This window comes from Trematomus bernacchii, unplaced genomic scaffold (assembly GCF_902827165.1).
Source record: "Trematomus bernacchii unplaced genomic scaffold, fTreBer1.1, whole genome shotgun sequence".
Classification (NCBI taxonomy): domain Eukaryota; kingdom Metazoa; phylum Chordata; class Actinopteri; order Perciformes; family Nototheniidae; genus Trematomus; species Trematomus bernacchii.
The window spans coordinates 7,446,883-7,465,886 of record NW_022987828.1 but is presented as its reverse complement, the minus strand read 5'-3'; the positions used below and the strand labels follow the sequence as shown (position 1 = coordinate 7,465,886).

The window sequence follows — 19,004 nt, the reverse complement described above, 5'->3', positions numbered from 1 at the left end:
AACTTTCAGACTAATGTTAATACACGGGGTATTGTGCCTGGATTTATTTCATAGTCATAAAATATCGGTTTTGGCTAATCCCCATCCCTTAACTTGATACAATAATCCCTCAACAGATTTTAAAGGGATACATTTTGAACCTGCACTTTTAAAATCACATACAACTTTTATATCCCAAGGAATGTATTATTCATAAAGATATTAATAGGACTGCCATGGGTGAAGCCGGGGTTGTGAATATTAAGAAAAGAAAATAAGTTGGAAACGATTTAGGAGATTTGGGTTATTTATCACACATTGATGAGCTGCTATTTAATATATAGTGAAGCCATTTACAGTTGGATGACCACAGCCTGCAGGATTTACGAGTTAGGAAACTGAAGGTGAGAACAGAGCGCTGCCAAGTCTTAAACACTTACACGCTCTCCCTGCTCTCCATCAGCCACACATCCACCGTAACATCAGGAGAAAACAGGCTTTGCACACTAGAACAAAAAACATTACGGCTACTTTAAACCCGTCTTTCCTGCACTTCTCATCTAAATGCAAAACAATTACCTAGGCCTACGTAACACTATATTCCAATGTAAACATTTCAGGTAACTTTCAGGCAGAATCCTGTACGTTAGTTAATTATTTGTTAATCAAAACTATATGAAAAACGTGGCCGCAGAATGTATTCTTTATAAATTAATAAAAGGTTCATTTTCTCTTGTGAGCTATTTAAAATGTTGACAATGGCAGATATTATTTGTTGAGCATTGTAATAACAAAAAGAGGCATGCCAAATACAATTTTAAAAATACAATAGCAAATGTCTCTGTGAAAATAACAAATTAGCCTACCACAAATACGCTTGAGTCCTCTTAACCCAAAATCAAAGTCTAATCCAATTTAAAAAAAAAAAAAAATTAAAAAAAATACTAAATGTAATCAAAAGAAACAATGACCTTTTTATCTGAGCAAAAGGTTTTGAAGTTTATATAAAATAGAACCAAATGGGGCAAAAGCTCCCCTTCAGATCGACTAATACACTATATGTTTTGCCTATAACTCCAAATCCACTTTCTAATACAAGCTTATTATTTAGCTTTCCAAATAACTGGTTTGGGCCATTGGGGTTAGACATGTTTTCCAACTGAACATGTGTCATAGTAATTAGACGGTTTTCGTTCAATCAAATAATTGTATTCAAAACAGTAAGCCACGTTCAGAACGACTTATCTCTTATCTTATCTTATATTTTTTGTTTTATCATGTAAGTCCTTAAAATATGCTAGTCAGCTAAGTTTTTGGAAGGATCCTAGTAGGCTACTGCTTTTATTTATTTTCAATCTGATCCTCGGATCTGTCCAAATCATAATTAAAAAGAAACTCATCCAACTGTCAAAACACTAAAAGAGATCATCTTTATAATTCTCAAAGAAAAACATAATTCATAAAAGGGACATATTCGCATCGTGTGTGTGTGTGTGTGTGTGGTGTGTGTGTGTGTGTGTGTGTGTGTGTGTGTGTGTGTGTGTGTGTGTGTGTGTGTTAGTCTGTACGTGTGTGTATGTGTTGTTTGAGGGTGACCTGAAATATGATTTATTTTTGGTGTTCTGCTGATTGTAAGGAGCGTAAAATGCAATACAAATGTATCAATGTACAATCAAGCTTAATATTATCTTAATGGCCTTTGAATCGTACAATTGTATTGATGTTGTGTTAGGGTGAAGTGTCTTAATCTTTAATTGTCTTAGAAATACATCCCAAAAACTATTAGTGCCAGATGTGTCCAGTTTCATAATTAAGATCTTATTCAGGAACGCGTAGCCTATAGTAAAGCACCTTTCGATTAAAATGATAATTGAAAAAAAACGGATTATATTGAAACCACATGTTTACTATGAATAGCTGAAAAGACAACATGAGGCAGCAGTTCATGATCTGCCATGCATATCTGTGAATAGGACGGATTAAGCAGAAACTGTCAGACTTAATGCCCGTTTCATCCAGTGTTTATGAAGTGTATCTGGCACTCAAAAGTCACCCTACACTGAACATTGGCCTTTAGTTGAAGTATTTAAAGACACGTTTTGCAGAGGCGTCATTACAAAGCGAAGCTACTGGATTCTTTTAAAGCGTTTAATGGGAACCTTCGTGCGTAAACGCGAAACATTAACACCTTGGATAATTTTGCGGTTTATTGTGTTCGTGAGTAGGTCCTGTAGGCCGGGATGGAAAGATTAAATCGGCCTTTGCTCGGTACATTCTCTTCTCATGTAGTTCGCTGTTCATCTGTTACACAGCAGTGACCTTACACGACCACTTCTCGCTATGCTGACCGCCCTGGAGAAATCACAATAGACTTAACTTTATTTGGGTTTTCTCTCTGGCAAGTGCCCCAAAAACATCTGGATCAGTCATTAAAAGAGTTTATAGGTGAGTTCCATGTGTAGAAACTTAAATCCTAAATTAGTTTTGAATGTTTTTGAAGAGGGTCCAATCTGTTCATGTTGCCATCTCCAAATGTTATTGGTCTTAAAAATGTGCAATCAATCGGTTGTTTGTCTAAACAATGTAAGCACCTACATACCCAGGAACACGAGAGATCCTTTGAAAAGATTGCGTCTTCTCTCTTTTTTATAGCATGCCTTCTTTTGTTCTCTTGAAGTGTCTTGGCCGGAGACAGTTGTGGGCCTACAGCAATATTATGTTGGATTATTTAACTTTTAACGTGTCTGCACATTGTAAAATGTGACGTCGTTTTTAAAATTGGGCCATAGCAACCTTGAGTCATTATTCACTTCCTTATATGATGTACATTTGAGTTTATACTAACAAAATGAATATGAACTGGTTATGAGTTTATTATGTGTTTTACCACGAGCTATACTTCACAGATTGGCCTTTGCACAGCCTGTAATTGTATATGTAATATGTCATCATAATGACCTAAAAACATAATTGTTGCAGTTACTTGTGGACTGAGCACACACACTATATTTCACTCTGTTTGATTCAACTTTTTCCCAAACCTATTTCGATCGTTGTAATATTTACACATTTAAACAGATTTAAGAGCGACATGTATGCATTTTAGCAGGAAACACTTAAGACTGCATTGCGTCATCACATTTTAAGAGTAGAGAAGCACTTTTTTACTAGTTTGTACTCATACCTCTGAGAACCTTGGAGGGGCGGTGCTGCCTCCTCTCCTCCTCCCAGCCTCTGGCTCTTCCAACCGGGAAGGCTGGCTCGGGGCGTGCGCTCTGGTGAGCAACTCCCAAGACTCAGAGGGGGTGAGACAACTAGACAGGAAGACCCATCCAGATCGATGGGAGCGAGGTAAAGAACAACCATCGAACTTAGCGACACAATTTGTTCTTTTTTTTGTCTTCACACCTTTTGAGCCTCATTACGCGCACTGATCCTCCTGCTCTCCAAATCAAGAAGATGCCCAAATCCTCACCGTGCGCATTCCCATGGTCCTCCCTGTGGCTGGCATCTTTGGCTACTTTGGTTGTGCAGTCGGTGCTCTCTTCCTCCTACTCTTCCTCCTCTACATATCAGAGATCTGCAGCCGATGGGAAGCGACCCGGCTTCATGGAGAGGACGCTGGTTCTCTTGGATGTCAACACCCGCAGTCCGATCAGAGTCCTCAACGACAACTTCCTTTCTTTGCAGCTGGACCCCTCGATCATCAAGGACGGGTGGCTGGACTTTCTAAGGTACCAAGAGTTTTCCTGTTTACCAACAGCATCGATCTGAATCTGTGTCCACATTAAATGTTTGGTCGTTCTTTTATTCATTAGGCAGCCACGTTGTCTGAATTGTCATATAGTGAGCCAGCACAGACACAAATGTGTGTCCTTAACCTATAGTCCATGCACAATGTCAAGTCATTAAAATTGTTTTTTGAAGTTGTATTATTTTCTGTTAGAACAACAACCTCTCCATTGGGTATTATGCCATCCATGTTGTTCATTTTTCACCTTAAAGCATTACTCAGAACCCTCAGAGACGCAAATTATAAGACTGTACGTTTTGGCCATGGATCATAGATCATGACATTTTAAAATTCAAAACTTGGCAAAATATTTCACTAGAAAATGACTTTTACATGACAAGACTACTGACTCATCATGTGCTGGATTTGATTTCAGTAACATATTCTTGAGTATCATTGTTTTTTTCAGCTTCTACATTATATTATTGTTAAAGATAAATAAGATTTGCTCAAGATTTGATTTACAAATTATTTTCTTTACATTATTTAATAATGTGCATTTTATGACTAAAAGACAGGTAAGCATGTTGTACCATGTGTGCCTGTTATTTGTCCTATGTGTGTTTTCCCCCCATAATATAATAATATAGAATATATATTTTAAAGGAATCTGTACATTTTTCTTTTCAATTTCAGTAGGCCTACATCAAAACTGTATATTCATCCTTTCTCTTTGTTACATAGCCTCCTATAGGTTATAACTTGGTTCAATGTAGTTGTTTTTTTGCTCATTCCTTTTATAACAATATTGAATCAGTGAATCTTCATTAACCAGACATTGTATAACCAGAAAAGTACATTATTGATAAGATTTGAATAACCCAACAATACTGCAGTGTGTATGACTCTCGGCCGTCACTTTATGGTGTGAAGTTAGAGGCGCCTGCCACGTAGACTGTAATTAAAAACACAAAAGATTAACAAGGTAAAGAAACTTAATCTACTGTCATTCGTTTTTTTAAATATTGAAATATTACAATCATATTACAATAAATGCCATTTACAACTGAATTGAATTTGTTTTCTGCTGCATGTTGTTTACATAATTTTAAGCTCAACGTTTTATTTTGAATTCCACACTTGTCATTGTAGACACTTGTTAATTACAAATAATTATATGTTTCATTGCAAAAAGCACAACAATTAATAAGTGCAAAAAATAAGCAAATTACCATTTTAGAAGTTCAGCTGGAAGTAAAAAGTATAGCATCTACATATTATAGCTATAATTGTGTTGGTCTTTATAAGAAGTCATTCAAATATATTGTGGAGAGTAAAACCTACACATATTACATATGTGTGTTGTTTTAATCCTTTTTAGATACACTGTTCCTGTTGCATCTGCTTTTCCCATAGTGTCGGGTGGAAGTTGTTTCTTGGCCTGCTGATGTCAAAGGGAAAAACAGGGCAGACGTTTTGACATGGGCCTAGGGTGTTTTTAACCGCCACAGCTGTTAAATGCCCTAATTTGCATATGTCTGTGTAAGGCTATATTTATATATTAGGCTATATTTATATATTTCAAATATGGAAATATATCTCAAATAAAAGATATTGAGCTGAATTTCGCTTTATCGCTTTTCTGCTCCGCCTATATTTGACCGCATTGAAACCACAAACAAAGACTACGTTTTAATGACGCACAGTTGTGACTACGTAACATTTCTTTAACATGTTCTTTGTCCTCTGTTCGCAGCTCAAAGCGGCTCGTGACACTCGCGCGCGGCCTGTCGCCTGCCTTTCTGCGTTTCGGGGGGAAGCGGACCGACTTCCTGCAGTTCAACAACCAGAAGAACCTCGCCAAGTTCAGAGGGCCGGGGCCAGACTACTATCTGAAGAACTACGAAGACGGTGATTGCACACGACATTTCATTTCCTCTACGTGTCTCCATGTATATTTTTGTCTTTGTTTGGACGTCCCTCGACTGTCTGTCTGATTTTCCTCTCTGTATGAATAGTCAGACGCACCGAGTCCATTTTACTGCAGACATATTCATTTTCCCGCTAAATGTTACATTGTTTCAGTAGCCTATTTTAGACAGGTTAATTTCCTTCAAAAAACATTACGCTGCCCTAAATTCGTGGCACCCGGCTTAAACACCGGACCTATTAATTCTCTAATATTAATCCTCTTTAAATGGGGAAGACACAATATAAGACAAAACTCGAAAATTCCACACAATTGGGTTCAATTTTACTGCACCTCAAAATGCAGCTTGCAAAACCATAACCAAAAATCAACTATAAAGTTGATTTAACACCTCTTTTAAACATATATTTTGACTTTACTAAAGTGGGAATTGTGAAAGGCTTGTGTAATAGACTGTATTCATTTTAGCTATGGCTTATTAAATGTTAACTGAGTAAGGGGCACTCAGTTAACAACAGTTTTACAAGCGTCTAAATTGACATATTCATATATCCAAATGTGTCTCAAAAAAACAAAACAAAAAAACAACACAACCTTTTAGGGTTCAACAGGTGGTCCAGGTTGAACTTGCAAATACATTTTTAAACACACTTTAGTTACAAAAATTATTTAATGTTGTGATAAATACTGCTTTTTGATCAAAATAGCCGCGTAAGTACGACATTGTTCAGGTCATGACATAAAAAATATTAATGTTGCGTTTATTTTTCCATTTATGCTGGCTTGCAGACATAGTGCGCAGTGACATCGCATTGGACAAACAGAAGGGCTGCAAGTTGGCCAACCACCCTGACATAATGCTGGAGCTGCAGAGAGAAAAGGCCGCCACCACACAGCTCGTCCTGCTGAAGGAGCAACTGTCCAACATCTACAGCAACATTACAATAACAGGTAGGAGATCACTCACACAAAAATACTGCTCTCCTGGGCACACACTCATATCCTGAGAAACATGTTGTGCATGTTCACATAAGTAGTCTGGACCCTGTGTGTCATGCACGTTCATGCAAATGTGTACTTGCACACACACGTGCACTCGCTCAAGGTTCAAAGCATGCCAATGTAAACCATCAGCTTTCAGAATGACAAATGTAATTTGTAAAGGAGGAATGTGGGGATGGATAGAGGAGTGCAGCAGCGGAGGCTAGTAAACAGAGCACTGACATTTTCAATGGTTACAGTTAACTCAACCTGACCGCAGAGAGAACTCTGGAGTCCGCATTTTGGGTGGGCTGCATTTCTTATCTGTTACTGTGATTGGCTTGGATGGAAATTAGGAACTGCAGGAGAAGGGAGTAAATGAAGGATTTGTCTGTTAAAATCACTGCAGTTTTTGGATTCATGGTAGTGAGTGCGTGCATAAAAGGAGTCAGTGTCAGAAATGATCAGTCAACTTTATGTGGTTTTAAAGAGCTGGAAACACACAGTTATTAACTTAGTTGGCTTATTTAGGATATAGAACAAATCATTTAAAGATAAAAGACTGACCTTAAAATGTAAGGAAATAAAAAAGCTTAACCCTGAATAATACAAAACTGAACAGCATTATAGAACAAAATTCTCCACATATCCAAATGTTAACTGCTCTGTTGCATCTTCATACAAAAACACTGACTCTTAAACTCTTTTGGCATCTTAAAATGATAGTGGGTCACAAGTTGTTTTTGTATTGGGTGGGCTTGGTTTTTGTTCCAAAAAAAGAAAATAAATGTAGTTATGGTAATGATCACAACCCCATGTTCACTTTAGATCCAGATAAATACTCGGCCATGTGTTTTGAAAAGACATTGATGAATGACATAATACAAAGAATCCAAATCTACCTCAAGTGAACCCAGTTGGACGTGTCACTAATTCATTCGGTCATAATGCACACAGAACTGGAGGTCTCGCATGAGTGGCTTCCCCATGTTTTCAGAAGGTCTCGCTTCCCTGAAGTGGCCGCGCTGTGAGTTTCCAATATTAGTGATAGATGTGGAACAACATGACTTCGTACATCATCTTCGTCTTGCAGATACTCTCAAGTGCAACAGTCAAAACATGGCCTCGTTGCATTTATCATATGAGACTGCTCATGTGAGGGCTGAGTTCACAAGTTCATATCCGGGAGTCTTGTAGTATAGCACCCTATTGTATAATTTGTATATAACACTTAAGGATGTTCTTTAGGCCTGACATTTTCACTTCGCTTTTAATACATAGAAACAACAATTTGGTGTATTTTGGTGTCAAATAACTTAAAACTAATAAAACCATGGTCGAGACAAATAACCCCTGTCTACATGTGGTGTAGCGCTAATGTTTCTAAAAATTAAAACCACATTTCCCATAAACCCTGCTGCTTCCTGTCCCAAGAAGGATGTTACCGTTGGTTACTTTCCTCTGCTGCAGCGTGAAGGCCCACATAGTCTTCTCAGTGAGTACGGACAGTTAAGAACAAACGTGGAAATGATTTACTGAAGGTTAAGCTAGCATACTGAAACTGCTAAATTATTTCACAGGTGGAAATAGGATTAAATAAAGTGAAAAAATATTGATGCAATAATAAATCACCACTGAATGTTATCTTCCCACTCACTATTTGAACTATTTCACTGATTGATTCGGGCCCTATGGAGGATTTGGTCTTTTGAAATGTGAAACTGGTGTGATGGTTCCCATTAAGAGTAGAAGTGTATTAAGAGACAGAGAGCGGTGCCTTGCTGTTTTTGAGCAGGTGCTCGTTGTTACAGACTGGTTGGCTGGGAGGGGAAGGGGGGGGGGGAGCCAAGCAGAAGGACATTATTTACATAAAGCTGATTTACTGCGTAGTTTCCCACAGAAGCGCATATTCTTTCAAGCACAGACACTAGCTGCAGGTTTCTCCCCTGGGAAATGTTTTAGTCTGAAGGATAGATTGTTTGTGAAGGTGGAGCAGCTGTTTTCTTCTTATAGTACAAAAGAGGCCTCGGATGGAATCTAAAATACATGAACTGTTTAAGTTACTCACCAGAAAAGGCACCGGCAATGCAGAAGAAGTCACGAGTGTGAACATGTTTGTGCTCGGGTCTCATTAGTACACTCATTTGAACTCCAAGCATGTTGTGTAAACTCAAAACTGTGCGCTCACATCTCAGTGGTGGAGGGTAACAGGGGTACAGAGGCACCAGAGATGTGTTTACATATGATCTGGTAACAATCAGTGTGTGTGTGTGAGTGTGTGTGTGAGAGAGAGAGAAGGGTAGTAGGTGTTTAAAGGACATTAAAATAGTCTCGCTCCATCCTTTTCCACTCACCACTGTCTGACCTTTGACCTAGGCTTGTTAGAGCTATCAATAATGGGGCCGCTCCGAGCCAACACACACTGACACACATACACATGCACACACACATTCAGCTGGGATTCAAGTTGAGTAAAATTCCCAAAGCTCAGACAAGTTCATGGTCAGGGTGATCTCATGTCTCCCTGCAGGAGTTTATCCCTCCATCAGACGTCACTTCTCCACTTCTTCTCGTCTCTTCCTCCTCTTCGCTCTTCTCCCCACCTTAACGCCTCTCTCGCTCATTTTCTCTCTTATGTTTACTGTTGGTTTAGCTGTGTATATTGTGTCTCCGTGTGAAAGTCCTTTGTTTATTTGACACTTCAGAGAATGAGGCAGTCACTCCGCTCAACTTGTGACCTCAAAGGCCTCATTCGTGTGTTTAAGGCTCAAAGGATAAACACAACTCAATTTAGGAATTCCTATACTGTGTTATTCTTGTAGTCTAAGGCCGGCCGATCAATATTTGAGAACATGGACTAGAAGAAAATCTTCCCAAAACAGAGAAACTGGAGAAGCAAGAGTCAAACAGAGGATATTTTTAGTTATAAGGTCTGCAGCTGCTCCTCAGGCAGTGAATGGAAAAGTTAATGTTCTTCTTCTGTTGCTAGTATCAACCATTTCTTTTCAAATATGTTTTTTTATTCCAAAAATAATGATAATACAGTATGTGCACAATAAAAAAAAGTATACAGTATTTAATCAATTGGGGCAAAATATTCAATTAATTCTGTTAATGCATGTAGCTCTAATTTGTTGCACAGACAGAAAAAGCTGCATCACTGGGACTAAACAATGTTATAGTCTACATGCATTCATCACCTACAGCCTTTTATTATTTACTTCACATATTTACAGTTTAGAGAGGAAAAAGAGGAACAAGTTATATACTTAGAGTCTGTATCAGTACAAGCAACCTCATCAAGAAGAACACATTACATAATGATTAAAAATGTACTTAAAAATCTAAATCAGCTTTCATTGTGAAACTTGCACAGCACACATTAAGTGTTAGTATCAGTGGGAAGCTACTGTACGGTTCCTTGGAGCATTTCTTTTGGTCCGGTGCCTTTCTCAGGTTCACCTCAGCAGTGCCAAGGCAGCAAACAGGCGCCTCTTTAATAATAATAATAATAATAATGCAAACTCAAATTTGTATTGGAGGTTGTATCTTGGACCAGTTATTGCTGTTGTGTCAGTTATTTTAAGTTTAGACACAGGTAGCTACCGGACAACAGGGAACAGCGGGGGATTGGGGAAGAGGGGCCATCTGGAGGGGATGTAAATGCTATGTAGGACATCATAATAATATATCATAACCTAGATCGTAGGGACAAGCTAGCAAAGTGGGCGCAGCAGGCGGAGTTTGACACCACACCACATGATGCAAAAGGTCGTCCTTTTAATTATATCAACATTAATGAGCATTATTCCAATGTTAGATTGGCCAACGTTGGCTTCATGATCAGGCATATGGCATGCAGCCTGACATCACTCGCCCCTTTCTCTCTTCCTTAGTCTGATCTCACCGTGTGTGGTGTCAAGTGGCACACATGTTTACAGTTTCTAATCAGTTGTTTGGTTTAGGTAAAGATTGCTGAGAGTCCATGAGACACTAATACCTGAGCCCAGCTCTCTTTGAACTGACACAGAGGTGCAGCAGTCTCAGCCGGGAGCCTCGCACTGAGAGCTGCAGGCCTCCATGGAAAGGAAGAATGACAAAATAGAAAAGTGTGATGCAATACTAATATAACCCTGCTTTCACAACAAACGTGCAACTGCAACAGAGCAAAGCCATTATATTCAACTGCGGTAGTGGCTACACGCTCCTGAGCAGCTGCACAAGCCAGAGAGCAGAATGGTTCTCACTGTCCTGATTTTCTACCGGATTTTGTGGCCAACTTCTATCTAAAGTGAACTTTAACTCCATGTGCTGACCTCCAGGATGCGTGCTCTGGCATTGACATGAGGTGTTGGACGGATCTAAGATCGGAATGAGTGGTGGATTGAACTTCATGCAGTAGACTAAAGTTTGCACACAATTTGCCTCAAACTTACTGTTTCGGTTTTCCTGACCTAACCAAATCTTTAGAGTTATTTGCCATGTAGACTATCCTTCCCTTATCAAACCATACTTTGCTATGTACACATGTAGTAGAAAGCAAGATTATAATTGTTTCTTTCCAGTGGACATTGTAACTGAACATAGGCTTTTCTAAATTCAAACTCACCCCTGGATAATTTGTGCACAGTTGAGTTTGTGGATATCTCAGCTATTCAATGATCTCAATTGGCTAATGATGCCAAGTTTGAAAATGAATGCAGTGATGGTTTCCATTCATACTGTATGTAGTTTAGAGAATCCTAGATAGCTGCTTTGCAGGATTATCAATGCGAAGCTATGAAAACTGCAGTATGTCTGCGTGATGTAATACTGAAGTTCCTTAAGAGCACCAATTTGAATATTTTAAAATTGCTTTGGCTCAGTTATCGCATGAGAATTTCAATGAGCAAAACGCTTTTCTGTAATACAATAATGGAGAGGACTGAAGGGAAATGCATGTCCCTGACAAAAACTATTATGAGTGACTAAACAGCACATAGAGAACGGCAGAAGGTTAAGAATCTGGCAAGACAAACATTAGGAGCAGGCTAAGAAAGGGGATTTTACTCAACATCTGTGAACGGCTGGAACATGTTTTCCTCAAAACAAACTGGCACAGCTGTCTGTAGTCAAAGCCTCTAGTTATAACTTTCTGTTTTTACTCATTTAAAAATCAAAACATATTTTCCTGCAACAATGGGGAAACATGCTCAATCCTTCCTATTAGTTCTGCCATACAACTCCTGCCAGCATTTCATCCACTCTTTCCTTCATTTGTTGAAGTAGAACTATTTCCCAAACATCCGCCTTATCTCCTGTGTGTGAAATTCCCTCAGTAAATATGCACGCTCATTCACACACAACGCGTGAATTGTGATGGATTCAGTTCCTGGCTGCAGCTTCTCCATTCCCCGTTGCATCTCCATCTCGCTGCTTAATGCAGAGAAAGACTTTCTCCTGCCAGGTTTCACACTGTAACACCGCAGTGCAGCCAGAGGCCTTCATGGCGGGATGATGAATATAATCTGCTTTGATTTGTTGATATCCATAATGATATTATTGGATATGAGCAGTTATGGTGGATCTTGGAAAGTAATGTGGTAAAACTAAAAAAACATTAGGGGCTGTGTGTATGTTTAACTCATTAAGAATCGCCCCACTGTTTGTTTAACTGTATTGTTTTATGAAAAGGACCTGGGAACTCGTGCTTCCAACAACCGAGGGGGGTCGAAACGCATCAATGAGCTGCAAGCAGTACACCAATGTTTGTTTTATACAAATACACTGATAAAGTGATCTCAAACAGTGCTCCAAAATAGAGTTACTCAACACAGATGTTCCTGTCATTATCCTTGTCTTTAAAGAAGGGATATTTAGCCTATATTACTGTGTTTTTAAGCGAGAGGTTTTGGACGTTTTATATTTCTTTATCTTTGCTTTTGTACTATAGCGATAAATATAAGAAACCGTATTATCTGAACAATTATCCGTGGACTTCGACAATGCTTTTATAAACTTTTTATCCAAGAGTCATGTAGGTTATTCTTGTTTATTGCATTTTTACAACGCTATTACCTTCATCTTTATACTCATACTTATTATTACTTGTGAAAATGTATTTTTAATAACAGTTAATGAGTTAAATGAGGTCTTTGGACATGAACAGAGATGTTGATACACATGGCAGCAAAGCAAACAGCTCAAAAAGAACCCATTAAAATACCATGCTGACATTTAAATGACCTTTAAATGAGCTAGGCTTCCCACTGCAAATTGGCTTTGAACTCTGCTCAGCATGGTTTTAGTATTTCATAGCAAATGATGTGCAGCCATACTGTAGATTAAATGATGCCAACACACCGACGATGGTGTATTAAAACCAGACCAAGGAGCAGCGTGGAAATAGCCAAAAGTCCTGCTGGCATGAACCAGGCACAGCAAATTGAGATCTTGGCGTGTGGTGGAGGAACAGCAAAGACAATGGCTGCCTCAGTCTGGCAGTAAGAGCCAAACCTGGCACCTACTGAACAAAGCAAACACTTAGAAAGAAGCAGAAATGCACTTTATCAATTTATTGTCTGAAAATTGTAACTCTTCCACTGAACTTTCCGGTAGTGAAGTTTTATAGGGTCATACATTTGTGGTTTTCATGGATTTAGTTTACTGCATTTGTCGTATTGTGCTATATTTAAACAAAGTCTCATTCGCTAGCTTTAAAATGCATCTTCATAATAATCATTCTTTAAATAAATTGTATTATGAAATTACTTTTGTTCAAGTACCAACGGAAATGTTTGGATCCAGCATTAAACAGTCTTACACATGAAGTCTTTTTCAATGTACGCAGAGTAGTGGTAGTAGAAGAATAGGAGCTCTCTCAGAATGTGAATACATATTAATGACATTACCGTATATCCTGTGTGTTTGGTTAAATGTATAGCATTTTTTATTTAGGGCTTAGGGCTTACCTGTCAGTTTAAAATGGTCAGCAGTGATGTAACCTCAGCGTGACAAACTCTTGATGGTCATATTGCCTGCCTTTTCTTCACTCTTTCCACTTGGCCTGCACAGATCCAGAAGTGTCTGTTTTTCCTTGATGGAAAGGAAAACCTAGTGTTTAAATCATGGATGGACATAACATGTAATTCCATGTGTTTGCAATATGCGCAAGACAAGTGCCAGCAACCTGCAAACGAATGTCATTTTAATAGCCTGATGCATGGGAAATGTTTGAAAGCAGTCCTTCCTCTCCTATGATTGTTTGGCATGACATCCAACCTCCACATTTCCCCTCAGAACTCTAGAAAACATACGTTTTGTGTCAAATTTCAAATCATGGCACGGTGTTCTTGCCTGCTCTGAGCCTGTTCGTACCAATGGGATGGACCTGTAGCAGGAATGCTGGTACCTCTTTAGTGTGTGTATGTGTGCATATGTTTGTGGGTACATACGGAGTGTGTGTGTGAGTGAGCTCTATATGGGTCCAGATGAAGTTGTTATCCTGAGGGGAAACATGCCTCCTTCATTACCAGCGAGACACATTTTATTTCCTTAATTTGACTCTCAGGCTGTCATCCGTTATTTATGAGATCGCCCTTTGTGTGTGTGCCTGTGTGCGTGTGCATATGTGTGTGTGGCTGTTCATATGTATTCATTGTGTGTAAAGTTTGTACTGGAAGTAGGGGCTTGTAAGGGGCTAAGGAGCTGTAACCACTGTTTAGGGAGGTGATTTGACCTGGTGTTTAAGAATGTTACGCTAATGTTTCTTCTTTCAACTACTTACACTGGAATTTAACACACTCATTAGCGTCACACAAATGTTTGCAGCATTTCGGCATGCTGGTGTGTGTTTGTGTTTTCAAGGAAAGAGTCTCCTTTCCCTAAGTGAGAGAATACAGTGAAGTCCTGAGCCGATCGCTCATCATCAGCAAGGATCAAAGGAGTTCAGTTAGTCTTTTAGCGTGAATAGAATAATACAATGATCTGATATTGCATACATTGTCATATTGCCTTAAAACACTTTCACTGAGGGATATGTTCTCTCCTACGGTTTCCTAGCAAACAGATGAATTCTCTGCATGTTTAAAGCATGTATCTGCTAAATCTATCTAAGCTTAACCAGCTTTCATGCTTCACATTTTTGAGATGTATACTTTGCATTCTTTCTCTTTCTTCACCATAATGTTCCTAGTTTGCGTCCAGCATCGTAGCTTTGTTAAGCTTTCATTCATAGTTTGAGTAATTCTGTTTTTGTCAAATAGATTGTTAATTTCTTATATCATTTCCCTGAATTTGTGAGTTTGCCTACTTAACTGAGGAAATGCCAGCCAGTCTTTAGCACTCGGGTCATTCATCTCACTCTGAAAGCCCCCCGTATATTACTGTAAACTCCAGCAAATGGTGCTTGCATAAGAGTTAGGCGTGTTTCTCTTCCAGCCACTTGTGAATCCTCTTTAATTCCTCTCCTTTTGTTTCTTCACTTGGAGCATATGGCTTGTTGGATGTGTTGGACCTTGTCAGGGGCCATCTATCACTCCATGGAGTCCCGCTGAGTTTGTGATTCACAGTGCGGCTCGCAGCCCTCAAAATGTGAAAACAAGAGAGAGAGAGAACAAAGTTAGATTAGGAAAGAGGGAGGGGGTGGAAGGAGTGAGAAATTAAATAACAGCAACAGGCAGATGGGAAATATGAGGGCGTGAATAGAGCAAAGAAAGAACTAAATAAAAGAAGTGTAACATATTCTTTCCTGAAATGAAGCCAACAAATATTTTTTATTTTTTTCCCCTGAACCAACCTTTTAACCCCCCCCAGCCGGCTCTGGCAGTTCAGACCCGAGGACCCAGCCGACACCTGTGGTGTAAAACTCCTTCAAGGTTGAGCAGAGCGGTTAGTGCTCAGGGTTCAGTAGCTTCACTTGTGTTAGCGTTCCCAACAGCCCCGGAGCACAAATAATATCTTCAGAGCTCGCTTAAGAAAACATCTTTAATAAAAAGGGTGTTTCCAAATTCCTTTCACAAGCCGTTTGAAAATGTGCATCAAATTCGGGTTACCTCTGACACTGACCGATGGAAAACAGAAAAGTGCATGTTTCATATTTATTTCATATTTCTATACGCGACAGACTGGAGTTTCACTGTGTTTGGTGTATTTATATGAATAGATAAAGAACATATTCTCGTTGAATTTATATCAAATGTTAAATTAGATTTTATTAGAAAACTTTAACATTGTACTCTATGTTTGTTTAACAAAGAAAAAACATGATAATTGAGACAACATGTCCGTCCTTGTTAAGGGGTTCGAGAAAAAGACTAAAGCTCTACCTGCTCCAGAGGCAAGGCTCCTGGCTGTGAATGACCTCTGACCCTCACATGAAACGAGAACATGCATGTGCCTCAGAGGGAATTGTGAAGAAGCTACATCCTTATTATTCTGTGGGTGGTGTCCGGAGGGCTCGGAAAACATCCATATGCTACGACCGAAAGTAAAAAAGAATATTGATGAGCAAAAGCGGTCTTAATGGTGCCATAGTAACTTGTGTATTCTTCACTAAAGTTGCATTTAAGCTCAAAAGAAGAACAATAACATTGTTGAGATGTCTTGGACCCTGTGATCGAGACTCTGTTTAAATAAATCAATTCAGAGGTTTGAAGTGTGTGCCAGAATCAGGGTCGCACAGAAGTTCTGTATTAACTGAATGCTGCTGCTCATAATGATTTGCTGCTTCATTCAAATGGGTCCTGATCAACATGCATTATTCAGTCTGGCCAAATTACCATTTGGTGGATTGCAAATTGAACACATAGTCACATTTGTTTTCTCAGATTCCTTTCTTGCAACATGCTTATGCAACATCATGCACAACTACAGAGGCAGCACATAGCTTACTGGTGAGAGAAGCTGCATATGTGTCTCACATATTGAACAGGGGATTCTTATTACCTTTGGGGTTTATTATAAGGTGTTTGGTTATTTAATTGTCTTTCTCTGCCACACCATCAAAGCCCTTAAGCATCTGCATAAAAATCCAGATCCTGATGTCCTGTTTCCTTTTGGAGACTTCAAACCTACAGGTGCCCAGCCACCTTCCAAAACAATGATTGAGTGCAGACTCTGTCAAGCAAACAGCCAAATAACAAACAACCCTGGTATCCAAACAACATCATCCAGAGTTCCAGGACACAGCTGCAATGTAAAGTTTTAAAGGGCAACTGACCTCATGGCAGAAATGTCTCCTTGAAATGTTTTGCTTTTCTGTTTGTTATGAAAGATAGTGATTACTGAACAGCTTTAATTTGTAATGGATTACAGTGCGGCTTTTTTATTTTACACTTGTTTGTGTCGGATGAAAACATGTTGTAAACTGAAGTGAGAGAAGCATGATGGGCTTGGTATTTGTTTGTCTGTAAATCCATCACAGTATGCGAGAAACTTGGCCGGACACATCTTGAAGCCAGTTTGGGCTTGGTGTTAGAGAGTAACCTACTTTTACTGAGACCAACAACAGATAGCGGTTTGGCTACATCTGAAGATCAGCCACCTCTGAAAAGTTGATTGGCTCATTAGAGGGGTAATGGAAGCCTAATGTTAGATGTGTGACCAAATTGTTTTCGTTCTCATTTGCCAAAGTTTCTCTTTGTTTGAGTTTTGTTAATTGGCTTAACTATCCAGTAATTGGTGCCTTGGGTTTTTATTGGAGGTTTTATTAGATGTCGGTTGATGTATGGTTGCAAGATGACAGGGAAAATATGTAAACTATTTTATGGACTTTCATCACTCAGGCAGTGCAACCCTGATACCACATATTTATTTAACTCTTGATGGTAGCTGTTTACATGTCCATAAAGGGAGAAAAGGAATGGAAGAAATATATAAATAACTGGACTAGACTCAGGGCTGGGTCTCATGCACTGAGGCACTTTACCCATTATAGCTGGTTGCCCTCCAAGCCCCTTTACTCTGAAGCTCTGATGTGCGGGACTCAGCGGCATGTTATTGAAGGTATTTTATGAGTCCATAAGTGTGTAATGAAATTTGCCTCGGTCAGAAGAGTGAAGCACGGAAAGGAAAAGTGGAATTGAATTTTCGGTGGTATTTTCCCTAGACCTGCATTCCCTTAGGGAGCGTACAGGACTGCTCTCAATGCCCCAGGCAAGAGGAGGCCAAGTGAAACCTTTCCCTGAGGTTTTGAACCATTGCTTTGAATGGCAGCAGCCGACACCTCTAAGCAGGAGCAGATGTTTGGCCTGGTCCTTTTCCCTGGCAGAGTAGGAAACCCTGTGGTGGGTGCAGCCAGCATGCCCTACTCGCTACGCTAATAGCCTGGCTCTACATCACTTGTTCTCTCCTTGGTGAACTCCACTGCCTCTAAATCCTTCACTGTTGGTCCAGAACAGACACGGGGGCAGAGCCAAGCCGAGCAGAACTCTGCAGATTCACACCAACATAACCCTCTCAACACTGAAGGGATGCTGCAGGTGATTCATTTGTAATGTTGGACATATAATAGAGTCATCACAATTGTCTTCCCTTTTTCCTAACCCTATTGTGAGCTACCATTGTGTACTGGGGTTTAAAAAAGAGATGTTTTGCAGCAGGCAAATAATCACACGCTGGCATTTTTTTTTTATTGCCATTCATCGCCCTTACATACATATATTATTTTGTATTGCATTTAAGTTATAATTTGGAAAGTAAGAGTGAATTAAGAATGAAATGAATACTATTTTGTTATGCCATACGTTTTTAGACTTACTGTACGTTTGTCAAGAGTGAGATAAGTAGCCTTCTCCCCACACATTTATTCAAACAAATATATAACCTCACAGAAAGCGTCATTGATAGACAAATGTTGAATAATCCATGGATTCAGTTGATTCATATTTTTTGTTTATTTGTTGTGCACAAATAGAATACAGCTGTCTCCTGTGTTTAACAGCGTTCAACAGTAGACAAGATATTACAGGACACTCTGCCTTTTCATCTTCGAAAACCTCAGCTAAGGTTCTTATCCTCCAGATGTAACATAACATCTTACTCTTACCAGATGTGAACCAGTTTCTCTGTACTGATTTAGAACCCTTTAAACGGTATCTTATTATTTAAACTGGCTACTTCATACATTTTCATACGTGTTCTCCTTTTATAAACTTGTTGAATGTTGCTTCTAGTGTGAGGACTTTGGTTCAGATAGCTTATTTCTGTGCTCCATTTTCAGCATATTTAAGTGATATGTTGTATCGTATCACCCTCATGACATGTTTGAAATATGTAAATGTACAGTATCTTACCTCCCTTGGTGCAGATTGACCATAATCATAACATTAATCATGGACTTTCTTGTGTCATGAACTATTTCTTAAACTAATCTATGGCAGAGACCGATTGATCAAATAGGTG

The 19,004-nt window shown here is 39.1% G+C and overlaps 1 protein-coding gene across 1 annotated transcript in view; it reads left to right on the top strand.

The window, feature by feature from the left end:
* Window positions 1-3,438: 3,438 nt before the first annotated feature.
* hpse2 (heparanase 2) overlaps window positions 3,439-19,004 on the top strand; it is a 45,215-nt gene continuing 29,649 nt past the window's right edge. Inside the window, exons 1-3 of the mRNA XM_034152309.1 lie at window positions 3,439-3,713; window positions 5,469-5,623; window positions 6,432-6,593. Of these exons, the coding sequence (XP_034008200.1) occupies window positions 3,439-3,713; window positions 5,469-5,623; window positions 6,432-6,593 (592 nt within the window). The remainder of the gene's footprint in view (window positions 3,714-5,468; window positions 5,624-6,431; window positions 6,594-19,004) is intronic.